The 13,234-nt window shown below is 41.0% G+C and overlaps 1 protein-coding gene across 1 annotated transcript; it reads right to left on the bottom strand.

The window, feature by feature from the left end:
* Positions 1-1,111: 1,111 nt before the first annotated feature.
* tnfsf11 (TNF superfamily member 11) lies at positions 1,112-9,934 on the bottom strand. The gene is made up of 4 exons (XM_006805948.3): positions 9,695-9,934; positions 7,146-7,181; positions 3,683-3,806; positions 1,112-2,956 (listed from the first exon to the last, which is right to left on the bottom strand). The coding sequence occupies exons 1-4, from the start codon at positions 9,896-9,898 to the stop codon at positions 2,517-2,519; spliced, it is 804 nt and encodes a 267-aa protein (XP_006806011.1). The 5' UTR covers positions 9,899-9,934; the 3' UTR covers positions 1,112-2,516.
* Positions 9,935-13,234: the final 3,300 nt, after the last annotated feature.

Raw genomic sequence — 13,234 nt, 5'->3', positions numbered from 1 at the left:
TTTATGAACCTCTGAGTGCAGCAGGCGAGACTTCTTTGTCAGCGTACATATATGTGTGTGTGTGTATGTGTGCGTGGATGCATGCTCAGGGTGGGGGTACAGTGAATGCCAGGCTATCCATAATGTTTACTGACACAACACATTTTAATGGTTTTAGCTAAGAGCCAAGAATTGAGAAATCAAGTCACATCAAAAGGGTGGCACACAGCGGAAGTCCATTGTTTACACTTATGGCTTCAGCTAAATCAGAGCACAGCTGAATTACTTTGTTGTTGCAAAACTTTGTACAAGTATGTTTATTTGTATAAAACAGCTTTCTAAAAAAAAGCATTCCCATTTTTGCCTTTAAGATGTATTATTGTTCTGTGAACTTTCATTAAGGGAAATTCTATATTATACTTTCCGCAGTCAGAAATGAAATACGGCAATGCCAATCAAGGCAAAACTCAAAAACTAATTGGCTCCTCACCCACCTCAGCCAAGTATTTTTATTCCACCCCCAGATTTCATTTCAGACCCTCAGTAAGTAGTGTTTGAACAATGAGCTGAGAGTCGTGTGAGGTCCCAGCATGCAGAACAAACGTGTGAACCCCAGTCATTCTCTGGCCATATGCTGGTGAACACCCAAGATCACACAATAGAGCAATTGTTTGGCTTTGGGTCTAACATTAAAAGTTTCTCTTTCTCTTGCGTGCCGCAGGGCTTCATGGGAGACCCATTACAACGATGATCAAAACGACTCCTACATATTACAGTGAAGTAACGATACTCTGGCCATCCTTCCCATCCCATACAGGCTGTTTCTTGTTTATTTTGCAGGTCATTTCGAGCCAGGTCTCCAAATATCTGCTGTGAGTTAGCAGTAGTGGGCGGTTTCTAGTGGGCCACTGTGACCGGGTGTGCAGAGGTAAAGGAACAACGTGACATCATTCTTTGGCAACAGCGGTGTTGAATTTTCCAAAGATTTTGGAGATTATCAAATTTCACATTGCAATCATATCACAGTCAGGGTGGCCTGTTCATCACCTTACAGCTTGAGGCAGCTAATCCTGTGAAGTTTAGCCACACCAAACAACAGCCTGGATCAGGTCTTTTCCAATACACTTGAAACAATTGTAAAAAAGTAGGGTTTTTTTTATTAAAACATACACAAACATAAATAAAAAGAACACTGAATAGAAAAATCTAGCAGATGAAAACAGATGAAGGTCTTACAGGTGTGCTACAATCTTGTAGAAGAAACAATATAACCATATTGCTTTTGGCTAGGCAAGTACACACAGAATTGTCAAAAATCGAGATACATAAATATAGAATTTAAAAGGAAGCCCCTGTGTTTTAATAACAAAAAGCGTGCCTACTATTTCCTCTAAGTGCTGCTTAATGAATGTCATACAGACATAAAATATAAATGATTTTACAGCCGAAAGGTCACTTTAACAGTGGCCCGTCTCTGTACTTTTCTAGCTAATAAATAAATATTTAGTGCATATTCCCATTTACCTCATTGAAGAGCCAAATGGAAAAAAAAAAAAAAAAAAAAAAAAAGTTAAGTTAAAGATGAACCAAACTCAACTTGGTCCGTCTAGTGAAAGAAGAGACAGGAGTCTATTCCTGTCATTCATGGTCAGACAGTCCTGCTATCTGCTTCACTTGCTGATCGTCATAAATGAAACAAACATGTCATTTATGACATTGTCATGTTGTAACCTTCAAATGACCACTTGGGGCGGAAAGATGGATAATAAATGTTTTATGGAGCAACAACCCCATGGCTTCTCGCCTTTAGTCAAACTCATACTAAACCTAAATTTTAATTGTGACTTTTGGGTGAAATTACCTATTACTGTCACTATCCGCTAAAGTTGCTAAACTGCAAGGATGCTTCACTGCCTGCCTTAATCCGACTTCCAAAGACTTTCAAGAAAACACTTATACCAAGGCCTTATTTTTATCCTGTGATAATCTGCTAAGTACAAGCAGATGCTCTATCAACTCCAACTCTCTCTTTGGACATTTTTCTCCAACAATCAGCACTGATAAATTCTTTCTTGCTGCACCTCCTCCCAACAAACTTACTTCCTTAGTTGCTCCCTTGTGAATTGTTTAATTAGTGCATAAACACATGTCAATCCTTAAGTCTAAATGTTGTAATCTAAACTGAATGTATTCAAATTTCCCAACACAAACCACAAAAAAGTCCAATAAAACTCAAGTGCTATTTTGGGTGAAGTAGAGAGTGCTAGTTCTGCTTTTTGGGAAAGGGAAAACAGAAAGTGGAAAGACAAGTTTGTTTTTTGAAAGGTGTTTGCCTTTTGCATAAGTTTTTCCTCATAATAAGAGTCCAAAAAGGCTATCTGATGAAAAACAATGTGACACAAAAAACAAAACACACATGTACAATTTAAAAAAACAAAACAAAAACAAAAACTCTTTTGACAAATTAACATCACTAACAGTGGTTCTTTGGCATATCAAATGTTCAGTAGCATGTCCGCTCCCCATGTATTTAAGTTTCAGTTACCCCACCTTATAGCCCCAAAATACGTCCCTTCTCCTGCCAGGTCCAGCATGAAGGTGTTGGACACATTGACAAACAAGGCATCTCCGACATCCAGCTGGACCCCTCGTCCCTGCTGGGCACAGTACATATTAAAGCTTGTGTCGTTCCACCGCATAGTGCTGCCCACCTTGCTTAATGCCACAGCCTTGCTGTTGTGTTTGATGCTCTCATGGCACATGTACTGGAAGAGCTGGGTGTTTTTAACATCCACTGGGGGATTGTCGTCTGAAATTGGCCCTTGCCCTTTGAAATTGTAATAGCGAAAGCACGTTTTGGCGTAAACGTAGTAGTAACCGGCTTCCCTCACCAGCAGTTTCCCCTTCTGGTAACCCATGTTATGGAGGTGCCCATGTGTATCATCCCATTCAATGGTGATGGCCGCCTGCTCACTCTCTGTGTGATGACAAAGAACAACAGAAAAACTGGATGAATTACTTCACCTTTAAAGAACTTTTGTTGTTTATCAAGAACATCCTTTCTATATTTGCAGTAATCTAGTTTAACTAACCTAGTTTCAAACTAAAGGTTCAGTAAATCAGGTCACAACATTAAAACTTAACCTCTCTATTGTTAAACTTATATTTGTTGTAACTCTGTTAAGCATTAACATTATAGCACCATCAAGAGACTCAACACTTAAAACAGGAAGTCATCTTTGTATCCCAATGCAACGTAATTTCTAAAGGTGCTGTACTACTGAACAAGTTATGAATTCAACCACAGCTGTAGCTATTTTTGTAGAACTAAGATTTACACAGTTTACAATGAATAGAAAGTAAAACATAATGGAAAAGTATGAGCAAGTCTCGCCACTCACGGGGCATCCTGGTAACGGCTTCAGAGAGTTATTTGAGAAGCCTCTGATGAGGCAGAGGACAAGTATATGCCATATAGTAGCAAGCTAATGTTTGATTTGTTGAGCACTTTGGTTAGGGTTTAAAAACAAATCATTTCATTTGGCGATTTTTTTTTTTAAACTGGATGATGCATACAATATGAATCATATATATAATAGTTATATCAAAACATATGGGGCAAATAACATATTTCGTTTACATTTTATTTATTATAAATGTGAAACTGTAAAAAAAAAAAAAAGACATTTCGATTAAGACTCACTCTTTGGGAAATCCTGATGCGTTCTGATTGGTAGATGGGCTGAAGCCATGCCATCTTTATTCTTGCATCGTCCTTTTTTCTTTGGATCTTTTAGCGCATTCAGCATTGGCTCTGTCTGCACCTCCTGCAGAAAAAGTGGAAAAGCTGACATAACAAACTGACAGATTTACAGATCGAACATGAAAGTCTTCCTGAGCTTATCATTGTGAGGTTTTGAACTTAGCGACCTCTCATATAATCAGTCACAATTAACTTGCACCAGCATGGTTAGAACTAAGCAGGGCCTATTACATGATGTTATCAGTATACAGCCTCTCAGTCAATCTTCAGTCTGAAAGCGAGCCATGTGAGCTGAGCCAGCTTTCTTGTGATTGGCTGCCTCTTGTAAACAGAAAGTTAAAGGTGGGTGAGGATAAGTGCTTGTGATAACCGTATTAAGTGCATCCACTCTTGATGACATCATACAAAGCTAAGAGTAGAAAAAGATGACTGAAACAGAGCAGTCTGGAGCCTGAACTTTTGGCTAAGAGAGACTATTTGTACATACAATGACCTCACTATATGAAACTTTAGCCAAGTTTAACTATAAACATTGACCACTGGAACAGTACACAGTATATATATATATGACATATAATAAAGATCCGATTATAGGCCCACTATAAAGCTGTAATATTTTTAAAAAGATTTTGACATTTTTTTACCCACAGCTTTATTCTGCTGTCTGTTTGAATAACTGCTTCTTTCCATGGAGCTAAGCATGTGTGTATACTTGAAGATGTGTGTGACCTCCTGGTGAGTGTAAACTTTCAGAAAGATTGTTCTTCTCAGGGATTTGGCAGCAATAGTGTCTGGACTGTATTCAGTCACTGACTGCTGATTCTATTCAAGGCCGCGATGACGCCGCCGTCCACTGTCTGAACCGGGCTGTCCTCAGGCAAGACAGAGCATATACAGTCAAGGAAAACATGGTTTCCAAGCAAGTAAACAGTTGCAAAGGAGCTGCCAACTCTCCTACACATCTGGCATGAAATTAAAATATCAGGTGTGAGTGTTGTTTTCTGACTGCTCTTACTCAAGAGATCCCACGGATAAGGTGGAATATATGTATATATGTATATATGTATATATATATATATATATATATATATATATATATATATATATATATATATATATAGATAGATAGATAGATAGATAGATAGACATAGATAGACATAGATAGACATAGATATATATAGTGTTAGTGTGTAGTGTTATGCCACTATCACTTGTTTTTAAATTAAGTATTTATTCACATGCTCTGTGTAACAGATAGGGCTTTGCAAAACACTGGGGTGAAGATTATTAAACTTTTTTAAGCAGTTTTCTCTGATTGGAAGAATGCAGGTATAATGGCAGGATTATCTCACCTCAACTCTGAGCCAAGATTTAAAAAAAATTAAAAATCTAATGAAAAGGAGAGTGTTGAAAGTTTTAAACATACCAGTTGTGAAACCACACATGAGCACAGTTGCACATTCCAAATAAACTCCAGTACAAAGCCAGTATGGCAACGTCACACCTTTACCGCTCTAATATTGCTCTTAAGTATTTATTCACAGCCCAAGTCTAGACAAATTTGCACGGATCTCAAGCTAAGATTAGCAGTCTCTGTCCCCCAAAAACAATTTGCTGCACAAACATGTTTATAGTGCAGCGCCCTGGAATGAGACAGGGGTAAACAAGGCCTTGCCAAGGCTACAAAGTAATTGTGAATGCTCTCCCAGTTGGCCCTACATTGTGGGATCTATCTTGATTTGTGGTGAGACCAAGTCATACCTCTTTAACCATAGTGAAGAGATTATTTAAACAAAGTTAACAGCAGCTTGGCAGCTACCTGAGCGACACAGGGACCTAGAAGTAAAGTGTGCAGGATGGCAGCCACTCTGCACCAGGCTAAGCTGCTACACGATGAAGACATGTGCTTAGAAAATATTCATGCAGCTAAGGCTGACTGGATTGCACATGCTTGGTCCTGCAACACCACAGTGAATGCAGGCTTCAGTTCAGCCTTTTAACAACACACCTCATCCATCCTTCCCCATGTCTATTATGTTGATGAGTGGTTTCTGTGATGCTACACTAGAACAAAAGTCCTCTCACTCAGAACTTGGCCACCAAAGCAGATTGTCTCTTTGTATTTCGTACTGCATCTGACTCCTAACACAGATCTCTAAACATTCAGATCATGAGCTGTGTCTGATTCATGGCACTGTGTTCTCACCACTCCCCAGATCTTACTGACCACAGGCCCAGCCCCAGTGCAGGCCAAGCCTGAACATCCTGTCTCACATCAAAAATGAGCCGATAGCTGTCCAGCTGAGGCCTGAGAGCACCAACTCTCTTCTATAGTCTGCAGGGATCACCAACAGTCTCGGTGCTGACTCCGACACAACACAGCATTGGCCATGAGGACCTGTCATCCTGACACCTCATAAAAACTCCCAGCATGTCTTCCTGTGCTACATGGGAAACAGCCGCAGGGCTGACACAATAACTCCTCAGTACAAGACAGGCTGGGTGGTTTGTGCAAGCACTCCACCAGGGATACCAAACACAAATACATAATTTCAAAGGAAATTAAAACATTATGGGAACCCAGTGTTATTTTACTTCCTGGACTGTTTTTTTGCTATTGCTCTACTTTTAAAAAAAAAAATGGGCGGCAACTTCTATAGAGGGATTAGAAAATATGACTTCAGCGATTAAGAATTTCCATTTTACAACTCCCTCGTGCTTCTCCCGATCATCGAACAAACACTCTGCGACCACTGACGCCAATGGGTGACTCAGTAATGGCCAATGCTGTAAACTACACTCTACATCGAAGATTAATCAAACTTGTGGGGGGAAAAAACCCCAAGAAGCTATTCAATGCTATATCAAAGGCAGAGAGGTGTTTTTCCTGCTGTGGTCTGACCTCTCTCCAGCCTGTGTGACCACCTAGGGTTTTTGTGCTTGCTTTACAGAAGCTGTGGTGTGCACTGAAAAACATACCCATGGGAAAATCATAACTCCTGTCACTGCAGAAATTGCACATGATTATCCTGTTTTCCAAGTGCTTTAGGCTCTTCTCTGTTAAAAAAAAAATATACATGTACTTCCCCCTTTGCAGTGACAAGAGGAAATACCTTGCAACCATTGGCGTATTCTTAAATCAGATTACCTTTAGCCTCTGTGGCATTATCTCTAATTAGCAGCAGTTTAACTACTTCTTTCTTAAGCTTTACTTTAATGACAATTTCAGAGTTGATTGGAGGAAATCAAAATCTACAGATGATCAAGTCTGATTAACTAAGTGCATGTGTGCATGTAGCATGTGTATAATGTTGCAGCAGGAGGGACGTGTGAAAATGCACAATATCTGAGTGCAATGTGTCAGAGGGCATGTTGCCTGGGGTCACCCAGGGGTCAGACTCACCTCCATGGGCCGATGTGGAGTTGTGGACAAATCTACCTGGAGAAAGAAACAAAAGCGGTTATAGAGATTTTTTGCAGTGATAACGTCATATTTAATGAGCCCAATCTATCTCAAGAATGATTCTCTGACAGGTCAAGATAGGAGAAATATCTCAGGCTCTACAGGCTGTCCTGTAAGATGAGATTAAGACTCACACATACAGTACACATCAGTGTGTGTGTGTGTGTGTGTGTGTGTGTGTGTGTGTGTGTCTGCGAGAGTACAAGAGAGTGGGAGGCTATTTTCCGCATGTCATTCTGCATTCCACCGCAACAGGGGGAAAAAATGTCTGTTTTGTAACTTGAGCTTTGGCTCTCAGTTGCTGCTGTTCTGTTATCTGTGTGTTATTTAAATAACAACCAATAGTCTCCCATGCACGCAAACACACTTTAACCTTCACATTGCAATCAGCTTTTTAAAATTAAAAATAGTCTCTTCAACACATTCCTATCTCTGCATGACACTGTGCCGATCCCAGGTCTCCTCACCATCTCCAGGAAGTTTTACAGGTGTTGTGGTCAGATGATGGCCCAGCACCATACTGATGACTCACACAGACTGCTGCTATATGCATCTGTCATCGGAAAAAAGCCCTGACCAACCACAGGGCCTCTTATGCTGCTGGGTACTTAAGACAGCCTTCCCCTCTTGTCACCTTCTCAGACAATTCCACACACTTTTATTGTACAGCTATGGAATTAAATCCAAACCCTGCCTTTCTTTAGTATTCCTTTATTGACAAGCCAAAAATAATAATCAGGGGTGTCTCTAGAGAATGGAGGCATAGGGTGGCACTGGCCCCCCTCTGGAAACATGATTGGCTCTCAAACTACCACTTTCAGTATTTTCATGCTATGCTACTTTATACTCCACTATGTCCCTGAGGTACCACCTTGTTTATTTTAAAACTTTAGTTACTTATTACTTTTACTTTCCTCACCTCACTTGTAACCGGACTTGGCAGATGGCTGCCCCTCCCTGATCCTGGTTCAGCAGGATGTTTCTTCCTGTTAAAAGGGAGTTTTTCCTTCCCACTGTCCTCCAGTGCTTGCTCATAGGGGATCATCTGATTGTTAGGATTTTCTCTGTATTACTTTAGGGTTTTTACCTTAGAATATAAAGTGCCTTAAGGCGACTGTTGTAATTTCACGCTATATAATTAAAACTGAACTGAATTATTATCTTATACAATTTCTCCAATAAATGTACTAATACATGTAGCTGTGTTGTTAGAGCTAAAGCTATCCAACGGTGCGAGTATTTTTAAATCATTTCCAGCTGCAGCATTAAAATTATATAGACTTTGATGAACTGTATGATTTTGCATAATTAGTACCTGCCATAATTTTTGTACCATTACTTTTATAGGATTACGATTTTATGAGCCCTGTAAAACGCCCCCGAAATTCACACATAAACAGTTGGAAGAGATGGGAAAAGGGAGAAAGGAGGACGAGAGATGCTCGCCAGGTGAACTTAGTGCATCCTGACAGAGCAGAGATGCGGTCTGCCCTCTCGGCTTGTTCAGACACGACGATTATTCAACTCTAAAACCGCCATCAAGTAGAAACAACAATTATTAATACTATTATTATTATTATTATTATTATTATTATTATTATTATTATTATTATTATTATTATTTCACATCATCGCAGACACGCAACCTACAAGATGCCACACACGAGTCTTCGAGGAATATGAGCGATCCCAGATCATATGTCACTGCGCTGTCACACATGGCAGCACGTCGGAACATCCACAGCGTCCTGCTTGAACTTTGCCAAACCCCCTGCCTCCACTGCGTTTCTGCTTATCCTCAAACGTTTACAGCTAATGTTACATCCAGATTACAAATACAGCTCGCGGACGGCATGTAAACACGCTGCACGAAGAACTTCAGCGGCAGCTGCGGCAGCCTCAAGTGAAAACATCTGTATTTTGCAAACAAGACATCATGCGAGACTGACATTTGGATTCGCAGCCGAGCCTCAGTTGCTGAGATGTTATCGTCTCAAAAACAGGTAATCTTCGTGGAAAGGAAAAAAAAAAATCTTTAAGGGGGGTTCGTGAGATGCTATCAGCGAGTCAGGGTGTTTCTGCAGCGAGGCAGCAGTTTAACTGCGTGCCGCCGAGGCGCAGCACCTTCAAAGGAACACCAAAGTGCACCAAAGCTTTGCGCGGAGAACAGCACAAGTGGCTCGATCTGAAAGCTGCCCCCCCACCCCCCCCCCCCCTCTCTCTCTCTCTCTCTCTCTCTCTTTATCTTCACAGGTTGCTTTACATCTAGAGCTAGAACGTTTATCTGACATTTTATGGTATTGTAAAGTTGCGCAAACATCCCTGGACCCGGTCCTACCTCGCTCACGGCCAGCAATTGTTGACAGTCTTTTAGAAGTAAATATTTACACACAAACCCCAAGTTTGAGTGAAGCTACACACACAATGAAAGCAGTATAGGAGCGAACTATGCAGTAGATCATACCACGCTGTTGCTCTGAGATTCTTACCTCTTGGAGATAACCTGTCAGGTGTAATAAGATCGCCACGCTGGAGGCCACCTGAAGCAATCCCATAACAGCGAGGGTCCCGAATAGGAGCGGCCGGTAAGTGGGTTCCGAACTCTGCACCGGGTGGAAGCGGTGCTGCTGCCCCACCTCGATGTCGACGGTGTTCCGCAGGTAGCCTCTGTACTCGCTGTGGGTAGCTGCCATGCTGCGCGCTTTGTGTGTGTGCCGTTCAGCCCCGGGGCCAGGTCCCAGACTCAATGCAAGGAAGGAAACCGAGTTTGCAAGAGTCCCTATAATCAGCAGTGGGTGGGCTGAGAGTGCAGCCAATCAGAGGGATCCTCCGGTAGCCCGGAGAGAAACAGACTCAGCAGGACTGTCAACCGGATCGACCTGAGCGCATGACAGGTAAAGCGAGCCCTTTATGTCTGGCCCTTTGTGGAGACGCGTTAACGTGTGATCCTCCCCTTCCCGTCTACACCCCGTGAACATGAATTAGGCGCACAGGAGGGATGCAAAGAGGATGGGTTTAAAAAAGAAAAAAATCCAACCCATAAGTGATCAGTGGGCACTCCTGTTTTGTTTTTTAAAGGAAACCGAGAAAAAGATCAAATAAAATACAAACATATTCAGCCATTCATTCATTCATTTTTGAAATAAATACTTTTTTAAAAAATGGGGGGGGGGGGGGGGGGCTTTGCTTAGAAAAAAAAACTTGTCTGAGTGATTTTAAAGGTATTCAGATATGATCTTCCTCGTTTTTACACCGCTGTGTTTCCACGTGTACTGGTTTACACAGTCACCTAAAAAGTGAAAGCTCTCTGGGTTGATCTCGAGAGGAGCCAAAGGTTCCCTGGGGGTAGCGACAGGAAATGCAACCGGCATAAAAATCTGTCCAAAACAAAACAGGCAAAGATGCCTGCTGTGCCGACGCCTTCGGAATAAAAGGGAGAACCCGAGAGTAGCTTTTAATGCAGAGTCTATTCTGACCTACTGGATATATAAGATGTTTCCTTATCCAGTAGAGGGAGGCTTCAAGATCTCACATCCACTTATGGAAGTTGCATAATGGGTCCGGACTGAGGGGCAAAAAGTTCTTGAACTTAAACAGTTAACTAAGCTCCAGCACCTCAGTGAAGTCAAACATATACAAGACACATTCTGCTTTGAGATAGTGAGACTTTGTGTGTCAGATCTCATTAGCTCAACAGATTCAGTGGTGCTTTTTGGTCCTGTTTAGCCATCGTCATGTCTTTCAGAGAGGGAGTTCTGATGAACAGTGGTGCAGATTACTGTCTGAATGAGGTATAACATTCTGTGAATCCTGTGCTTCATTGCTGCCGCCACATTACTATTGGGCAACCATGTCCTCGGACACATGTATATGGAGGCTGGGGGTCTGACCACTGCTAAAACGATTAAAACTTTCTAAATTATCAGCATATTTTTTAAAGAGATTCAGTTTGGTGTTTTATTTCTATTAGCAGTTTCTGATTTCCCATGGTTACCTAACTGATTTTTTTATTGGTCCCTCACTTGTTGGTGGTGTTTAACCATATGCTTTAGTCCTGCTTTAGTCTAATGTAATAACCTGTGTGCACAGAGGTCTCTGGCTGGGCCAGCATAACCGATAAAGTGATGTGGTTTTGTTTCTCGTAACACAGGAAAGAAGTCACATTTGAAGACATTCCTTTGTGTAAAATGCACGGAAACTCTTAATCATGCATTTATCACATCTCTGCATTGGAATTTTGTTGTTTTTTTGTAAGTTCCTGGTTGGCACCACATAAATGCACCACGACAGTAAACTTGTGAAATCAGCCCACTCAACGCAACCCTTCACTTCTTGTGAATTGTGAATCAGATGTGTTTTTTTAGTATATTTGCAGCTTGTAAGTCTTTTTTTTTTCTTTTGAGTCATGCATAATATTCCTTGGAAATGTACTTTTGATTTGACATGTTTTGCGAAACATAAAGGCTAAAATTTAGATGAAAAGGTGCATTTGAAGCAGAGCGCTTACGCTTTTTTTGTGAACATGCATCATATTACATCACACTAGGAAGTTCTCTCTGTCCCTGTAGTAATTTGATGAGTTGGTGAGGCAGTGAGTTGGTGTTTTCTATTCGGAGTTTCATCATGGTGAATTATGTGTATGTGCAGATTGGACAAACCCGGGCCTTACAGGACTTTGATTCCACAGTTTTCCTGATAGGAAAAGGAAAAGAGCTTTTTTTCCTTCCCGGGTGTTCTGTGCAGCTGAAGCAAGGGGTGGTATTGATTCCTTGTCTTAAAAAATATTGGAAATTAGCTGTTATTCTGCTGTTTTCTCTTCCATAAAGACATGTCACTTTGTATTGTTGATCGACAACAGCTGATCCTCTCATTAATTTTGTTTAGAGATGCCTTAATACTCTATTAAATTGTCAGTTTTGTTAAACTGAAACACATTAGAGGCAAATTCACATTATTGTTTAGCAAAACAACATTAGACAACATTAGCTAGGGTTGGTAATTTTCCAGTGTGCACTGATTTACACTATTAACATCTTTAGAGACTTCATACTTCCTGTAGCTTCATCTTCCCCAACCTCATTCCCACATGTCACATTATGGTCAAGCCCTGTGTTTCTTACTCTTTAATAAATATTGTTTGAAGTGTTATTTTAGTGCATATGTAAGCATTTTTTTCTGCATAATCTAGTTATTTCAAGCTGCTGTTTAAGGTATAGTTGGGTCTGTTCTTCCAAAAAATTTTCGCAAGACAGTGCTGATATGTCAACACAGGCAAGCAGGGCATCCCATGGTGTCTGGAATCAAGCTTTAGCATCCTCCTGATGCTCTGCCAGTTTCAGTATTGGTTTGACATGAAGAACTGATTGCAAAACAATCCCATGTCATGCCAAAAAGATACCACTTAGATAGATGGATGGGGGCAACGTCAATGCAAGAGTGATATCAGATACAGTGGGGCAAAAAAGTATTTAGTCAGCCACCGATTGTGCAAGTTCCCCCACTTAAAATGATGACAGAGGTCAGTAATTTGCACCAGAGGTACACTTCAACTGTGAGAGACAGAATGTGAAAAAAAAAATCCATGAATTCACATGGTAGGATTTGTAAAGAATTTATTCGTAAATCAGGGTGGAAAATAAGTATTTGGTCAATAACAAAAATACAACTCAATACTTTGTAACATAACCTTTGTTGGCAATAACAGAGGTCAAACGTTTACTATAGGTCTTTACCAGGTTTGCACACACAGTAGCTGGTATTTTGGCCCATTCCTCCATGCTGATCTTCTCAAGAGCAGTGATGTTTTGGGGCTGTCGCCGAGCAACACGGACTTTCAACTCCCACCACAGATTTTCTATGGGGTTGAGGTCTGGAGACTGGCTAGGCCACTCCAGGACTTTCAAATGCTTCTTACGGAGCCACTCCTTTGTTGCCCGGGCGGTGTGTTTTGGATCATTGTCATGTTGGAAGACCCAGCCTCGTTTCATCTTCAAAGTTCTCACTGATGGAAGGAGGTTTTGGCTCAAAAT

This window comes from Neolamprologus brichardi, chromosome 16, assembly GCF_056152115.1.
Source record: "Neolamprologus brichardi isolate AB-2024 chromosome 16, ASM5615211v1, whole genome shotgun sequence".
NCBI lineage: Eukaryota > Metazoa > Chordata > Actinopteri > Cichliformes > Cichlidae > Neolamprologus > Neolamprologus brichardi.
The sequence above is the reverse complement of the archived record's forward strand: the minus strand, read 5'-3'. Positions and strand labels throughout refer to the sequence as shown.